Source organism: Alosa sapidissima, chromosome 16 (genome assembly GCF_018492685.1).
Source record: "Alosa sapidissima isolate fAloSap1 chromosome 16, fAloSap1.pri, whole genome shotgun sequence".
Lineage (NCBI taxonomy): Eukaryota > Metazoa > Chordata > Actinopteri > Clupeiformes > Clupeidae > Alosa > Alosa sapidissima.
This window is the reverse complement of record NC_055972.1, coordinates 28,363,289-28,381,990: the sequence shown is the minus strand read 5'-3', so window position 1 is coordinate 28,381,990 and position 18,702 is coordinate 28,363,289. Positions and strand designations below refer to the sequence as shown.

Sequence of the window (18,702 nt, the reverse complement as noted above, 5' to 3'; positions counted from 1 at the left end):
TGGGGAATTAGATCGGGCAGTTTTACCACCAAAAGCCTTTCAGTGAAAGCGCCTGAGTCAGCCGTCCTTTTAAGAGTAGCCCAGCAGTAGCTGCAGCAAATCTTCCTTTCATGTTAATGGTATATCTAAAACCTCGAGATCCTCCCGATCATTATCCTTCTATTCCTAGAAGTCATTTCATGGGTAAAAGCATCATGTATGCACAGATGTAGTAACTTAAGATATTTTTACATCAATCCCTTGTGTCTCCGCTGGGCTCTGTGTTTTTTGTACCCACTTATTCTCTGAATCTTTTTCATAATACATATAGTGCACATTGCATGTATAATTGATGCCCTTTTTCATTTCTTGAACAGGCCGATGTTCTATAATTTATATTTCATACACTTTGCTCCCGCCATGTCGGTGGTGTCTCAGATGATAGTCTCTCCAGGCTTGCTCACGCTAAGTGACAGCTTGCTGTACCTCAGGAGGCAAGGGAGCACTCGAGAGCTTCTTCTTCCTCCTCCTCTCCTCTTCCTCCGCCTCGGTGAGGCTGCCAATTTTCCAAACCTGAGCTTCAGCACCCCCCTCCCTTCCCCTAAACTTCCTCCTTATGTTGCAAAGAGAAGTGATTACTGTAAATGACCCTGAGAAATATGCACGCTTAATGCGGCCATAACTCCCGCACCGAGCATCTATTTATTTTCGGGAATATAATCGACTTCTATAGACTCGAGCATCTGCTAGATGACAATGTACCATCATTTTTTTAGTCTGTCTTTTCTCATATTGTCTTGCTTTAAAAAAAAAAAAACTGGAGTCCTTCCAGATTTGGGCTGTTACAGCCAGGGAGAGGAGCCACAGAGATCCCTAGCCTTTGCAATAGCCCTGGCTCCAGTTATTAAAGCGGAGGAACCATCCCCAAAGGAAGTGAACACATTTCAAATGACTGTACTGAACTTTCAGCATCCCCTGTGTACTCAGTGCTCTCACAACATCTATCAGAAAAGTATAGCAGCGTCCACATGAGAATATGTGTGCATTTTATAGAAGCGTTAATCATCGGAACCATTCATTTATGCCCTTGAATCCTTTCATTTACTCCCCTATGTGAGTCTATGTATGTCAGAAATATTAGCTTTTTTCAGAAGGTCTTGAGTGGATAGAGCCTTACACAAGCATAAAGCAAGTCATTAGTGCTGTGGGAGACATCTATTTGAAATGGATGCTGCATTTACTGTGTAATGAGCTTCTTTGGGTGAAACAAAAAGACCAAGAACCCTACTTTAAATGAGGGGCAAACTACAAAGTTACTCAGTGAGATAAATAACAACAGTTAAACAACAAACAACAGTTAGTGCATTGCCTGCAAAAGCGTGTGTCTTGCTCAAAATGCTTTGTCTCAAAAGCAAATATTTATACCAATAAACTGTCAATGCAATCAAAATGACTGATACCATTGTTTAGTTCAAGATAGTACATTTTTGTTGTCAATTTGACAGTTTACTCTGTAAGTATTAGGTACTATTTTCAAAACTAGTCCTTCAAAAGTAGGACTATTCAGCAGGTCACCAGTATAGTGCATTTTGACCAACATGACAACATTAGCAATTAAACATTTAAAAAACAGCAGACATTTGTACAAAATCAGTTGAATGGATGTACTAAAGCATTGCTGTGATAAGTGTTAAGATGATAGTGCTGATTATAGCAGTAATATTAAACTTTATCTAAGAATAACTGAGAAAACCGGTAATCATTTCCTATGTAAGTTTAGATGTAATCTAGATGTAGATGAACAGTAAACAGTAGGTGACACTAAAACATGACAGGGATGGTAAATGTTGTTTCTGCTCTCTGTGTCCTTCCTCAGGGGTCGAGGAGGAGCAGTGCCCCCTCCGCCTCCAGGCCGAGGAGCAGCCGCTCCAAGAGGCGCAGTGACCACACGCACCTCCCTCCCGGCGGCTACGCTAGCCCGAGGGGCCCCCACACCGAGGGCCAGGGGGGGCGGCACGTCCACGCCAGGGTACAGGGCCCCTCTCCTCCAAACCACACAGGAGTCCTACGACGACTATGTAAGTCCCCCCCCCCCCCCCACGCACACACACACACACTCACACACATACACACAAACCACCACCACCACGCTAAGCTACAGGGCCCCTCTCCTGCAAACCACGCAGGAGTCCCACAACGACTATGTAAGTCAGAATCCCTCCAACACCCACACACCACCACCACAAACACACACTCACACACACACACACACTCACACACACACATACACACACACACACACACACACTCACGCACCCACACTCACGCACACACACCCACAAACCACCACCCTGTCATACTCACTGTTCAGTCACTTTTGCCTCCTACGCCATGCCGTCTCGAGTTTGGAAACAGAGTTCAGACTTGACATTGGGTGCTCACTGTGTTTATTTTTTGTATTCGAGATTTTTCGCAGTTAGCGTGATGTTTTTTTGTGTGCTTGCTGGTCTTCAGATGTGCATGTTTTTTGTCACTTCCCTTATCCAGCCTGACTTCTGTGAGAGGAGTTGGATGAAAACACGTCAGAGCAATGCAAGGGAAAATATCACTGGGTGTTCTTTTTACTGACAAAGTAGAGGCATGCTTCTTTGATGTTCCTCACCGGAGGTTTCAGTCTGGTTGGGGTTTCTGACAGGAAAATCTGCTGAAGCTGAGCTGAGATCTGCTGAGGGCCGTTGTAAAAAACCCCTGCAACGCAATGCAATGCAGCAGCTGCTTTATTTGCCAGAAGTTAATGGAATGAAACAGTTCTGATGTAGCTGTGTCCTCCATGTCACTGAAGTTTTCTGAGTTAAAATAGGTGGATAGGTCTGTGAGTTTGTGTGTGTGTGTGTGTGTGTGTGTTTGTGTGTGTGTGTGTGTGTGTCCAGGCCAATCATCTGGTAAAAAGTTTGGATTTATGCGACTGGAGTTCATGAACATTTAAAACAGTGGAGTTGTCCAACATAAATTGACCACACAAAACATGATACCCACTTATTTGACTATTCTTCTACAAATAGTGTCTGTCAGGGAACGAGCGAGCAAGAGAGAGAGAGAGAGAGAGAGAGAGAGAGAGATGGCAAGAGAGACGAGTGACATATCGGGCTTCTCTCCGGGGAGCGCAAGGTCATTTTCCACAACAGCTGAGCAAGTGAACATAAAATTCCAACCTAATGAAAAAAAGCAACACTGCCAGAGAGCTTTCAGGGCTATGCAAAAAAGTGTGTATGTGTGTGAAAATGAGAGAGAGAGAGAGAGTGTGTTTGAGAGAGAATGACAGGGAAAGTGTGTGTGTATGTGTGTGTGTGTGTGTGTGTGTGTAACTGCAGATCTGAAATGCAGTTTCATTACCAAACCAGAATTGGGTTTTGATGGAGAACCTTTGTGTATGTCTGGAGTGGCCAAAAAAGCCGGACATTTTTCTCCTCCGTAATTGCGGCTCAGGAAGGTAGGTGGGAACCAGGAGACAGATAGCGCAGGGATGAAGGGACCCAGAGTAGGGACCCAGAGTAGGGACCAGCCCAGAACACTCTTTCTCCACCCTCGTCCCTTTCCCTTTTTGTGTCATCACAAATCTCACTCTGCCACGTCCTCCTGCGCAAGACACACACACACACGCCTACGCACACACACACACGCATACGCACGAGCACACGCACATACGCACGAGCACACGCACACACACACACGCACAGACACAGACACACACACACGCACACGCACAGACACACACGCACACACACACACACACACACGCACAGATACACACGCACACACACGCACACACACACACACGCACAGACACAGACACACACACACGCACACGCACACGCACACGCACAGACACACACACACACACACGCACACACACACACACACACACGCACAGACACACAGACACACGCACAGACACACACGCACGCACACACACACACACCGCCCCTCTCCGCTCACCTTATTATCCCAGCTTCCTGTGTGAACGTTCACAGTGTTTCATGCAACTCTGGAGAGACCCACAGTTTCACGCAGACCTCAGCAACAATGAGCCACTTCAAGATCTCTTTAATATCATTCACTCTGCGTTCATACCTCAACATTCCTGCCTTTCTCTCCAGTTCTCTCATTCATTTTTGAACCAGCTAGCACGGTGTAACCATAATTCAATACATTCTATCCAACGTAGCGTATATCAGCAGGGGACCTTTGATATCTGCGAGCTTTCAAATGAATTAGTTTGTGTACAATGAATACTGGTGAGCCAATAAGCACTCTAATCTTGTATCAGGAGGGTCCTTTGGGGGCTTGTTTTGATTGATAGACTCTGTCAAATTGCCAGTCCACCCGTATAGAATTGATACGAAGGCAATGGTCGTAATCGCACCTGTTTGGGCATTGTATTGATTCATAATGTCAGGGCCTAATGGACTGGGTAAGAAGAGAGAGAGAGGAGAATAAAGAAAATAAGCTGTATGTATGTGTAGCATACAGTAGAGAAGAATGATTAAGCAGGAATAAGGAGAGTGAAAGACATTGACGGAGAGTCACTTTACAAGGCTAAAGACGGGGACCTTCTTTCATTTCGACGCCTCTCCCAGTCATGCTCCATGACCATCATTACCCTTACAGAGGCTTCCCCTCAGTCTTGTTCAACAAATTCTTTTGGCTTTTGCTTTTGCCATCACACTGTGTCCTACATCTGTTAAAATCACTACCCAGCATAAGACGTCAGCATGACCTCAGTGCCAACATTTCAACAGAGGTTTTCATTTTTTTTACATATCTGTCCAGAGCTCCAGTTTCACTCCAGACACTTGCATTGTTATCTCATGTGTGTAATTTCGCATTCGAGATGCGCTCTCTCTCTCTCTCTCTCTCTCCTACTCTCTCCATCCTTCTCTCTCCCTCTCTCTCCCCCTCTCTCTCTCTCTCTCTCTCCTCTCACTCCTCCATTTCTCAGATGAGATTTTCTCAGTGCCTCTGATGTTTTTCTCACGGCCCGCCCCAACACATATGAATAAACATATGGGTTTGATGGCATTGTTCTCTTTCTTTTGTTTTGGCTGAAGTGACACACTGGAATCCAGTTAATTACAGCTCTTATGCAGATCACAGAGGCTGAGCCAGGCTTGCTTTCCTTGTCTACTTTTTGCATATTATTTCTCTCTCTCTCTCTCTCTCTCTCTCTCTCTCTCTCTTTCTCTCTCTCTCCCCACAACAATCCTTTCTTTTCCGCCAAGCCCTCTTCACTTCTTCGCTGCACTCCTGTCTTATCTGTAGGTTTTTTTAAGAGTTCGGACTAATTAGAGAGACTGCTCTTGTTTCTTGCTGCCAACAGACGGCGCCGCTTTTTGCGCAGGAATTAGGTTGCGATAGCTGTGACTCACAGGGATTTGTTTCTGATATGCACTCTGATGTGTGCATTAAAATGCTCTGAGAGAAAACAATAGGCCAATGCTGGCTCAGCAACTTAACCAACTGGCCTTGCACATTATTTACACAAGGGCATCGCTTTGTCCTTGATCCTGAATCCTTATTTGGGTTCTGTATGTTTTTTGGCACATAGGCTAGTTTCTTATTAAAGCCATGGGCCATACTGTATATTACAGTAATTGGATTCCTCTATTTAGAAATGCTGTGGCCAAGAAACATTGAAATCCCTATTCAGTGAGTTTGAAGGATTAATGAGATGCCTGGACAAATGTGAATAAGTGAACCGTGAATGTGCATGCTACTCTAAGCTTAATGCAGCATATGGTAATCTATGTGAGAGTTGCATACACCAGGATCTCCATCCATATGAAGAACCAATATTACAGAAGAGCACCATAAAAACCCATGCCACTGTTGCGGCATGTGCTCCCTGATGCCGTTTTACAAGAGAGTACTATGGACCCTTTCAAGAGAGTTCCATTATCAGCATCATAGTTGGCCCCACAAGACTTCCTTTTTAACATTCCATATGTTATCTTAATGCAGAGGAAGTAGATTGGGGCCCAAATAGAACGTTCAAGCATTGTTTTTGTTTTTATTGATGAAAGGGTCTATAAAAATGCATGGCGCTGTGGCTGTGGCTCCCTGGTCTAGCCATATGTGTCTGTGCAACAGAGAGTGTTGTGCCTACAGAGCTATGCTTATGACGACTCGATGTAATAACGAGGAGAAGCAGAATCTGCGCCATAAGTGCATTGTGCGAAAGGTTGTACGTTTAGTTAATTTAGCTCATTTCTCCTTGTCACTCTCAAACGCCTCCGGAGGAGTCAAGTGGTGCGCTGCTCAAAAAATCATTACGCAACAAAAAAATCTCTCATCAGCCATCGATATGACACTGAGCCATGCCGCCCACCTCTGTGCACTCTTCACACGAAGCCTGATCCCATTGAAGACAGCCGTGGTTTTAAGTTGTGCTGCAGGTTCACCTGAACCATTCGCATGAGCACAGTAATTGCTTTTTAACAATAGGCTTGGTTACATCGCTGAGTTGACATTTCTGAGTCAAACTAATTATGGAAATGGAATTCTCCATGCAGAACTGCACTCTTTAATAAAACAGATGTAGGACACACACCTAAAGTAGATTGTTTAATAATTTCATACACACAGAGAACGATTGAATACCCAAGGGCCAAAGCTTCATGTCTTGGTTTCAAGGATTTGTGAACTGTAGTCATTTTTTTCCCTGAGCTGTGAGAGAATGAAAAACGTAGGCAATTTCCCATCTTCCATTACACCAGTGTGACAGTGTACTGAATATTATTATTAAATTGGCTCTGGAGATGCAAGGGCTGACTTTGGTTTATTTTATATTTATTTCATTTTTAGAGTTTCAAGTTGTATGACATATATGCAGATAAATGAAACTTAATGGAGTTTATTTTTTTGCTTCCTTTGTTTGGATATCAAATTTCTTGCTGGGAACGAAGGAGGTTTTTTAATCAGGCAATATAGAGGCTAAATTCCATTGCGGACATGTTTGTGTCAAAGCTGAACCAAGTAAAGCAAATTAAGTCTCTGTGGAAAATATGTTCCCTCCATTTTAACAGCAACCACTTCACATCTCATACATATGAAAAATGGAAGTCATGCCACAATAGATTACTGCCAGACTGCATGAATTAAGGCATTGGTTTATTTCACATTGACATGTTAAGAAGACTCAGTTAGGTAGTAACCTTTTTTGTTTTGTTAATATTTTAGTGCTCATTAGATGAAGAAGTTCTTACAGTGAGTAACCAACATTTAAAGACATTGTAGTCCTTGGTGCAAGAGAGTTATGTGTTAATTACAGTAAACACCCTTAGAAATGTGTAAGATTGAGAGTTCATCACCAAGTGGTATTTATTTGTTTATTTTTTTTTTTTTTCAAGCCTGTTGGCTTGATTCACCTTGGCGCAGAGGCAGCCACTGCATATTAACTGGGCGAGTGAGAGGTGCCATCAACACCTGTCACTCGGCAGACTCCAGACACCTGAGGGAAAAAGTAACACCTCACCTTGTTTGCTCTTTAAGGTTACCGAAGCAACAGTAACACAGGAAGGGCAGCAAATCTCATATTTACACAACATTTTAAATTTAACCATGAGGTGTGTCTGTTTTTCATAGCACTTCGACTGCTGTTTATGAAGCATTCTGTGTTTTATATTATATATAGGACGCAGATGGAGGAAATGTCATACTTCATAAATGCCAGCGTATCAGACACAGTGTGCAGATATCTCTCTGCTTTTTTTATTATATATATTTTTGGGGGGCTTGCCTTTAATGCGACAGGATAGTGGAGAATGACAGGAAGTGAATGGGAGAGAGAGTCGGGGTGGGATCCGGAAAGGACCACGGGGCGGGAATCCGCGGGAACCCGGGATGTACACACACCTGTCTAAGTATTAGTATTAAGTATATATACTCTTTTGATCCCGTGAGGGAAATTTGGTCTCTGCATTTATCCCAATCCGTGAATTAGTGAAACACACTCAGCACACAGTGAACACACAGTGAGGTGAAGCACACACTAATCCCGGCGCAGTGAGCTGCCTGCTACAACAGCGGCGCTCGGGGAGCAGTGAGGGGTTAGGTGCCTTGCTCAAGGGCATTTCAGCCGTTCCCACTTGTTCTTGGCTCGATCCGGCAACCCTCCGTTTACAGGTCCGGAGTGCTAACCAGTGGGCCACGGCTGCCTCCATATATGTCTATACTGTACATGTACACACACCTGTCTATACTGTACATGTACACACACCTGTCTATACATGTTTCTAGTACTCTAGAATGAGGTCCATATTGCCAAATGCTACATAAGCCAGTCGGATGAACAATTGACCATCAAGCCTTTTGATTCAGCTCACACAGCAGAGGGTTTCGTATTAGCCGCTAACACATGGGGCTAGACTGACTCATTCTGTGGGGTGTAGAGGAAGGACGACTCCGATAACACAAAGCTAAGCGCCTCGTCTCCCCAGTCGCCTCGCTGAATACAGGCCCAGACAATAGGTGCCTGGGACTCCCATTTCTCCTCCCCTCTGCCTCCTGTCTGTGGGGAGCAGTGCATGTAGTCCACTGCCTGTCATGGGAGTCTGTGGCTGTCAATTGATAATGAAGCACTGTATTGAGGGCTTTCGGACGCCTACCATCCTAATTACACCAAGCCGCAGCTCTCCACCCGTGTGTTAACACTTGATTTATTTCCTCTCTGCCCCGCTCAATAGGAGTGGAGTTAATTGGTTTTCCAAATGACTGTTGAAATGTAAGAATCAGGCATCACTAACTCAGAGCCACACTTGTTATGCGTGGTGGCTGGTCAAGTCCATGTTTAGGTCACCAAGGTGAGAGGTAGACGTGAATAACACAGCATGTCTGAGATATTGACAGCATTTGCATGGAACTGGACTTTGACTTTCAGTGGGGGAAACACAGTTTGAAATAGATTCCGTCTCTGGAAGAGAATGCAAAATTGCTGTGTTGTGAAGCCCAAATAATTACAGCTACTGCTACTGCATGACATGGATAATGCATTTGTATGAAAAGAATCCAGCGTTCTCCATTCACTCTTTTATCACTTTTTTCTCTTTCTCTCCCTCTCCTTCTCTTTGTCAGTTTATCTCTCTTTCTCTCTTCCTCATACATACCAATGGCCAGGGTGCGATTTGTCAAAAAACCAGAGTGTTGTTTTGATGTTGATGTTTTTTTTATCATTAAAAAAAAAAGCAAACTACAGGCCTTGGCCAAATTCTTTTTTAAGTTAATGGTAGGCTCTATTACATTTCAAACAGTTGAACATTCATCTTTAATGCAAACTAAAGACATGAAACATTACATTTTCTGCGACGGCCACACCTGCAATGTGGGAGATGGCCTAATTAAGCATATGGGCCAATCACGGGAACATGCAGAGGATTTAAGGTGAACGGGCAACTTAATCAGACTGTAAAACGTAAGATAAAACCTAATCGATTTCACATCATGTCAAAATAATTCAGCTAATAAGACTAAGTAAACAGTTTGCTCTGATGTCGGACTTCATGTGGTCTTTTTGGCTTTCCTGTTGGCGCGTCATATGCAGCGTTTTGCCCATGCAGCGTTTCTTTTATCCACATCTCTTCTAAACTTCTGAGCAGGGAACGAACGCACGTTTGGCCCATTAACAGCGATGAAGAAAAGACTGTTCAGTGTGGACACGTTCATTCTGTTGCGGTCATCAGTGAGGATGTGATTCATGACACAAAATCCACGTATACAATGTATTTATCTGCATGGGGACGTTCGCGAATTCCGAGACTGCCGACAGTTCAGGTCAGGTGAAAGTTAGTGCTAGCAATGTAGGCTATACGTGTAAGAAAACTCTGTCACAACCCCCCCCCCCCCCACGAGGATGAAATTCATTCAGCGATTTGTTGGGGGGGATCAACCCCTCCTCTGTTTTTTTACATCCCTACCATCCCCCCAACAAATCACACCCTGCCAATGGCACTTATACACACACATCCACACAACTCTCCACACTCTGGTAACACCAGAGACAGGTTAAGGCACAGTAGGGCAAGGGAGCAGGACACATGTTGACTACTTCCACACACATCGAGGATGTAGGGTTTCCGCCACAATCTCAAAACAAGCTAACAAAAGCAGCTCCAAAGTAGTCTGATGACAGCAATTGAAGCTGTCCAAATAACAGGTTCTTCATAAAAGAAAAGGCCGCCCACAGAGCTGACTGAGCAACAGAACAGGCCATCAGGTCTGGAGAGTCTCTGTTTAGTTTGCCACCTTTCCCAGAAAACAGGTCTCCTTTTGGATGGAATAGAACAGTCAATACATGTAGTCACTTGAAGGTTTAACAATGCTTTTCTCATATTTTATAATGTTTTTTTTCGGGGAAGAATGGCTGAAAGGCATCCCAATTTGGCATGAAACCATCAATCAGGGCAACGCTGAGCAAACTGCCACTAAATGTGGGGTTTAGCTCTGTTTTTCAACTTACTTGTTTGGTCCACTGTACAGTTGGATGCCAGTTAGGTGCTATGAGTGATAATACTAACAATCTTAAAGGAACAAGAAGATACACTCTTGAATGGGCGTCATCCATGTAAAAGCTTTCCTAAAGACAGATATTTTTTTGCTGCTTTAAAGTTAAAAATTGCTTTAGAAGTAGTGGCCTAAGAACCATCAGAATGGAACTATAGAGAGTTCCTCTTCAGAGAGTTTTTAAGTCGAACTCTGAAGACTTTTGCAGTCTCAAAAATTCTGTTAATGGCTCTAAAATGGCTCTAAATCAGTGTTTCTCAAAGTGTGTTCCGGGGACCACTGGTGGTCCACAAGCTATCCCAAGCGATCCGCGAGCAGAAAAAAAAGTGGTAAAATATAATATGTGTTTGTAATATTGAACCAACTTGTATGTAAATCCAAACAGTTCTGCAACACTGTCTATGTAAGCTATGCCAGTTTGAATCATACGAATCCTCTAACACAATAAGCAAGGTGCAAAGGCAATAAGCAAGGTGGTTCAGTGAGTAGGCCTATTGTGTAGGCTAATATACTGTTGAAGTAGGTCTAATTAGGTCTAGGTTTTTTTTAGCTAGATGGTCCGTGAGTTTCTTTTTTATTGGTCTCAATTTTCTTGAGAGTGTGTTTAAAGCAGAATGTGTGTTTAGTTTATTGTAAAAACCTCAAATAACATATATTACCTTATATTGTTGAACAAGGCAAGTCGCTCTGTAAGTAAAGTCCATGAAAGCAAGTGAGTGACCCAACTTTAAATACATTTCAGATATATTCAGATTCCTTTAAATGCCTTGGGAATCTGCCATAGGGATTTGTGCTTGCAGGATATGTAGATATCTTCCTTTTTTCCCCTGCATGCCCACATTAACAAAATGGTCAGTTAGAGAAATGGGATGGTGTCTTGACCCTTTCATTATGAACGAAGACTAATAGAAGAAGCTGGAGGTGTTAGATCCCCCGGAACAACTTAATCCCTGACATAATCCCCCAACTTTAATTTAGTGTAATCCATGTTCATACTTACAGAACCACTGCAAACCTTGTGCAGAATGGGAATGTCGTTGGGGGGCGCGGGTGATGAAGAAAGAGCTTTAATACCAAAATGAGTGGGCCTTTCTCTGATAAGTCACTGACAGTAAAAGACTAGCACCATGTATTTAATTCAGCCTAATCAGCATGGAGCTATTACACTATTGTACTGAAATTGGTATTTGCTATCAGGATTGTGACGGTTCCACTTACTCGAGAGACAGTTAAGGACAGCAGTGGGGATTTTTGGGGGGTAGGCGTTGGTCATGACAGTCTTGTAAAATTGCCCACAATTTGAGGCACTAGTGGCTTAGACAGCTAAACCATTATTATGTTGTTACTATTGTTTTGGATGAACAATACTTGGTTGATTGTTTTTCAATGTAATTTTTGATTTGTCATTTTGCTTTTCATCCTTCACCACTGAGTGCAGCTGTCATGGGAGCTTTGACATAAACATGCCCATAGATGTATGTATGTGTTCCTAGAACTGTGTTTAAAAATATATTTCAAGAATGAGATGTGGGCTGGTATTACTATAAGCTGTTACGAAAGCTTTGAAATTCTTCTCTTTTTTTGTCAAAAGTTTTATTGCTTGACAGTGGCAGACATACTGACAGAACGGAGGATCAAAACCCGAGAGATTACGATGGAGATAATGGTGATGGGCTCACAGACACACTGTGAACACCACCAAAATGATTTAAACTAGATCCAGTCAGTGATAAGCAAGTGGCTTCACCTTCCCAAATGTTTGATGAAGGCGATAACTGGGCGGAGGATAAACATGGAGACGGTGACAGCAAAAGGATTAACAGCATATGCAAAACAGCAGTGCAGCGTGACTGGAAGCTTAAGCTTGATATAACCTTTGAATTGTAATCAGGTTTCCTCTCGCCTTCTCTGTGCCGTTTCACATAATTGATTGCTTAAGGATTTGTACCTAGGCATAATTACCTTAGCAGACGTACAGTAAGACATTTTTGATCTTTAGAGTTTTTCTCTCTCTCTCTCTCTCTCTCTCTCTCTCTCGTAGGGTTTGACTCGTTTGATGTAATAGATGTTCTAGATCTCATTATCTCGATGTGCAATGCTGAGAATGATTGGCTGGTTAGTTGGTATTCAAGCACAGAAAAGCACCTTTTGTTTTGTAAAAGGGGAATTAAAAAGAACAGAAAATGGCTGCCGAAACTGTCCCAAAGGTTAGCCACTTTATTTTGGGACATGACCAATAGAACCACTGCTCCTCAGAGCATGAATCAATACCTGCTGTTGGACAGCATTCAGCGCCCATGTCACTCAGCTCACTTAGGGAGTACATTTATGAGGGAAATTCCCTTCTCGACGTAATTAATCATTGATTTTTGAGGCTGAAGTGATTAGTGGATCCTCAATGTGAAAATCAAATTGAGTTGGGCTTAAGTTGACTGGCTGTCTTGGGCCCTTGTTCCCACCAATACAAGAGCAGAAACAGTGAGTGAAAGTGCGAGAGGATTTGGTGAAAACTTTGAATTGATCTGAGGCAGCCCAGTCCACTGACTGACTGAGCTTGGTGATGAAAGATCAAACAGACACAATAAACAATGGCTTCCAACTTATTAGTTGTTGTTTTTCCTCTCTCTCTTCTTTCAGAGTTATGATGATGGCTACGACGGAGAATATGATGACCAGAGTTATGATGCCTATGATGATACTTATAGTAATCAGTCAAAAAGGTATGTCCATTTCTACTGAGCTATTAGACAAGTTCACTGAATATATCTAGGGCCCCCTTTTGATTGTGTGTGTATAAATTACATTAAGCTAATGCTAAATCTCTATCCAAAGTAACAACAAATTAACTCATTGAAGGGGCTTTATGTGTAGTACAGAGCTTCTGGAGATAAGTGGTATCATGAGAGAGTAGCCCACGGTCCAAAATAGCTGATTAGCATGCTAATTTCAGTGGATATTTCAGCAACAGAAAGCATAGGCATTTTTACCTCAAACGGTTATTTCTTCACAATCTGGTGATATTTCCAGGTTACCTTTGAACAAAAATCCTTCCCAAAGCCCCTTTACCCCCTCTGCTGTTGTTAGTACCTTCATTTATTTAATTAAAGTTGGTTTCTGGAAAGTCAATCAATCATCCTTTCATGATCCTAGAAGATCAAGCCACCTTTCATCTTCTTCTCTTATCAGGCTACTACATTTAGAGGGTAGCCATTTTAAATGCCCATTGTATTGCTTTTTGTGTAATTATTTTTACATGTTTGTATTTTATATAACTTACATAGACATTTCTTATTCTTTATGTTGCTTACTGACCTGTCTCTGACATACATGCCTGTGAGTTTGAAATGTGGGTATGGACTTGGTTAGCTGCAAATTAATTCACCCTTCGCTAAGTCCCGCCCTCCTTAGTTACTGTTGCTATGTCTGACAAGCTTTAGCACCCTGCATGTCTATTACATAGGGGGAGAACCGGGACTTTTCAATGAAATGTAATTTACAAAGACATCGTACCACACTGAAAGCTAATATTTTGTCACTAGCAACCTACATCTGTCCTCTGTCAAATACAGTTGGAATTTCATCTCTGAACAAAACCGTTCATGAGTTATTTAAGCAAAAGTCGAATGTGCGTTTTGTTTCATTCGACTCTCCTGGCCAGAATGAATGGAACAGGCATGGGGGACGAAAGAAACATACCATTTAAGCTATGTACTTCCTGACAACATATCATGAATGGTACTTCAAATAGGTGTTATTTTAAATAGATTGCTGATGGGCTATACATCTTGGCGAACGTCTGTTAACAACTTCTTGCCGTTATCGTGAAGTTATGGAAATATCATGCAATATGCCATTTTTTACAGTTAGAACAATATCTGTTCCCAACTATATCATGTTTCTATTGTGTAACATGTTATTTCACTGTGTCTTTACGTGGGTAAGGGCACCACACATCCAAATAAGTGCCCTTCATGACCCACATGCTTTCAGTCTCCACAGGTTAACATGGCAAAACTCAAAAAGCTTGTCAGACCTCCCGTGCCTAGTGACGGGTTGCTAAGCCACGATTGGCCTGTGGCGGTTTTCGGGTGTGGCTTAGCGAAGGATGAATTGCCCCCATATGATCAGTGAAATTGTCTGAACTGAATTGTACTGAGCCGAACCTTTTCCATTTTAGCATTTCTGAATATTATGAATATGGCCATGGGACCTCTGAAGAATCCTACAACAACTATGGTAAGAGCCTGGCTTGCCGTTTTTATATACTTAACAGCGTCACACCATATGACACCATATGATTTCTAGTGTTTAACAGTGATTTAAGTTGGCTTTGGTCTGTGCATTGTCAATCAGAATGGCAGTGGTCCTTTCAAATAAAGCTGAACAAGAGTAGACCTTCTTATATTCTCAGCACTTTTCTTCAGCTGTTTTTGCAGAATGCCCAGTTTTAGCCTTCTTTGAGACACGGTTAAAGATTACTGAAGACATGTTGTCAGAAGGAAATAAATCCATCCAGTTCTTGAGATTTGGATGTTTGCCACACTTTATCACTCTCTAACTTTGTATTTTTTTGCTAAAAAAAAAGAAAATAGACATATACTGTGTATACTGTAGAAGCTGCATTATTGTTTCTTGGAATTGTCTATATGTGAACTACCCCAGTCAAGGCACTGTGTCCTCCACAGAAGGTGACGGCGCCTCTTTATCTGACTCAGCCGTAGCGTTAACCAGACAATCCTGGCTCAGCTCCCATCGCCTCCCAGAGCGACACTAATGTTTCACAGCCCAGAGATAAAGTGAAAAGCCTCGTTGTGTCGGCTGGTGCCAGACCACTAGAACCCCATGGGAAGGAGGAGGCTGCCACGAGCAATGCCCTTCCCTACCTGGCAAAGGTAGTCTCCTGGCTAGGCTGCGGTAGCTACCAGGCCCTGGGCCAGCGGGGACCTGGAGGCTTTGGGCTGATGCCTATTGTGAGGGTGTTTTGGAGGCTGGCTGCTGGGCTCGCGTTTTTGCTTTTTGAAAGTGTGCCCCTCATAGGATTATGTTTGATACCCACCATCCCACTGCACTTGGCAAGGCTCCTGTTGTTTTTTTGTGGGGGGGTTGTTTTTTCTACTGCAGAGGCCACTCGGCATTGTGGACCGGAAACCCGGTCATTCATTTCCCGGTGCGGTAAAAATTGAGGGCTGGCACACTGGAGGCCTGGGCGAAAAGGAGAGCAATGATTTGATTTCATGCTCCATAAACACTTTGTAACATGGAACCCCAAACCTCTGTGTGGAGCCGATGGAGGAGTGGCTGTTTCATGTCATTTCAAGCGCTAACAAGGTGCCATGTCCTGCCAGCTTTCACTGGGACACTGTCTTATTACGCTGGGTTTGTCTAATTAATTTTCAGCAGCAGGGCTAGATTACACTGGTGCGACAACCTGGGCAACCTTAATTACGCTCCCATTTATCGAGTAAAGTTAACTGTGAACAAGAGAAAGGAGTATGTGTGTGCGTGTCACTTGCATGTGCAGTTTCAATCCAATCCATCTTTGTCATAAACCTCTGTACAATTCAAAGGCACAAGAGCTTATTATGGAGTCAGTAATCCAATTCATGTCACAATCCCTCAGCCGCCAGTTGCCAAAGTCTCTCACATATCCATTCCCAAAAAGAGTGATGTGATTTAGTGTCCCCAGCCAGTGGCCTGGCCAGCTCTCGCTTTGAAGGTTAAGGCCTATTTGCCCCGACGGTCGGCTGTTTGTTTTGTTGACGGCCAGGCTGGGCATGTTCTGAAAGCCTAATAGTGAATGGATTCCGAGCAAATTCTCTGCTTATGACAGCACAGGTCCTGGGCACAGCCTACCTGGATGACTTTCTTGTCCCCATACTGTTCATTTATATGTAGATATATGAGGTAGGGCATGATGCTCGTGTGTGCAGCATGCATGGATAAATGTTTGTCACAAACTATGGTAGTATACATGTACTGAATTTAATGATGTGTACTTTGTGCGAATGGGTTTGACTGATCAAAGTCAAACTGTGTGTTCGGTGCATTCAGATGGCCGAGGGTGAAAATGCAATATCATTAACATCGAAAATAGGGTAGCCCATTCATTATTGAAAGTGTAGGTATAGTCATGTTGACACGTTTGAGTGAGTGTATACTATAGTCATATTATGTATGACTATAGTATACACACTTTCACTCTTCATTTTCTTATGTGATGTGTCAGTCAATGCCGCTTACCTTGTTCCTGTGCTTTTGTGATGTGTCAGCTTGCCCTCTACTTGTTCCTGTGCTTGTGTGATGTGGCAGCTTGTACTTGTCCTCTACTTGTAGCAGAAGAGGACTGGACTACAACACGCCCCGCACCTCTAAAAGCCCCAGCAACAAGGCCCGCAAGACGGGGGTACAGAGAACATCCATATGGTAGATATTGAAGGTGCTCCGAAACATTGTGTTCTCCAACATGATCACATTAATTACTCTGACTCTTCAAAACGTGTTCATTGCTCTCTTCCTCCCTCGGCCGCCCCCCCTCCCTCCCACCTTGATATAGGACCCAGGAACCGTCCATTTAAACCTAGGCCTTGATCCAACCCACTGATTTTTGATAAGATGGACTCATTAGTTGAACTATGAGAGGGGAAAGCAAACAGTGAGATCTAAATGTGAAAAGGCGGGGTCCAAGCGCCAGACCCTGCCGTGAAATGCTGTCATTTTGGTTGTACATAACTGTGTGTTATTCGTAAACAAAAGCATGAAGTTGCCACATAACTTACGCTTACTGATCCTTTTCGTGATCCTGTTTTCATCAAGGCCAGATTGATTTATTATTATTAAGTGAAGATAACCATCTTGTATATAACTTCTTTTTTAATACTTGTTAATTTAATTATGTTAACTATTGCGTTTGTAAATTTAATTTCAATTTCGTTATTGGGGTAGAAAGCAGTCAGCTATGTATGTAGCTACCGACAAGTGCTCTGTTCTGTGTTAAGATGTATTTGTACATAAAACATGTAATAAAAGAACATAAAGCACAATGTGTAAGCTTCTCTAAATAGGTGGCCATTTAATTGTCAAATTGTTTGCCATAATTTGTCAATAATGTTGAAATCTTTCTCTTTTTTGTAAAATTAGATGCATTCCAAGTACTTGTTTATAGTAATAAATGCCTGCTTGGGTTCAGGAAATGGCTAAAATGTTTTCTTTTTTTAAATACGGAAATAAATTTTCAAAAATTTTGAAGTCATTTTGTGTAAGTCCAGACCAGCTACATTAATCCACTCAAGAGGCACCATTTTAATGCTAGAGCTAAATTGTTCATTGACTATTGATTAGTTCATTAAATGTATAACATGTTAATGGAAATCAATTGTTTAGAACAATAAATTCATTTTTAACATATTCTTTAAGCTTGGCCTCATTAAACGCCAATTTTGATTGACCAGCCTGCACTAGAATGTCTCTGAGAATGTTATGGCGATAAAGAGGTAAGGAAAAAAACCATACTACAATAAGACTGTCTAAATGCCTTCTTACCTTTAGTGTTGGCCAGTATGCCCACGTTATATGTGCATACTGTCGCTATTCACAATCTGTTTCTAGACGGGGAGTGGGGTGCACTAAGATATCCATCTTTGTTCTCTGCTATCTCTGTCTTCTCTCCATCACTGTGAGTCCAGCTCAGTCTTTGTACTGTAATATCAGTGCTTTATAAACAATACCTCTGCTACTGCACCTGAAGGCCGGTAGAAACGTGACCTCTCTTTTGTGACTTATTAGACTTGAAGGCTGACGCACTAATTAAGAGACTGAAAGGATCACTAAACACTTAAGCAGGTAACCCCCCAATAATAACTCGATTGTTGCGTATGCCAATCATAAACATAAAGTTACTGACACTTAAAAAAGTAAACCTGTCCTGTCTAACCTCGAATAAGTTCCTTGGCCCTCTAAAACCGCTAATTAATGTTAACTAGAAAACTCCAAAACTGACTCAGTAACATACCATTTATATAAGAGACGAAGAATCGTGCCAATGCGATCAATAAAACAAGCTAAAACAAATGTTAATGGCTGATATGCTAAACAAAAGCATTTAACCTGAAATCAAAAAAGATGAAATGGTTGTTTTCAAGTTCATGACAGCTTTTGTCCCTCCCGAAATTT

The 18,702-nt window shown here is 42.4% G+C and overlaps 1 protein-coding gene across 5 annotated transcripts in view; it reads left to right on the top strand.

The window, feature by feature from the left end:
- khdrbs2 (KH domain containing, RNA binding, signal transduction associated 2) overlaps nucleotides 1–18,702 on the top strand; it is a 77,543-nt gene that overhangs the window by 56,173 nt on the left and 2,668 nt on the right. Inside the window, exons 6-10 of one of the 5 annotated variants that reach the window (XM_042066227.1) lie at nucleotides 1,856–2,057; nucleotides 13,171–13,253; nucleotides 14,711–14,769; nucleotides 16,870–16,956; nucleotides 17,087–17,939. In XM_042066227.1, coding sequence (XP_041922161.1) covers nucleotides 1,856–2,057; nucleotides 13,171–13,253; nucleotides 14,711–14,769; nucleotides 16,870–16,956; nucleotides 17,087–17,121 — 466 coding nt within the window. In that variant the 3' untranslated portion in view covers nucleotides 17,122–17,939. Of the gene's footprint in view, nucleotides 1–1,855; nucleotides 2,058–13,170; nucleotides 13,254–14,710; nucleotides 14,770–16,866; nucleotides 16,970–17,086; nucleotides 17,940–18,702 lie in introns of those variants that run through there. The other 4 variants (XM_042066226.1, XM_042066228.1, XM_042066230.1 and 1 more) reach the window with 4 other exon arrangements.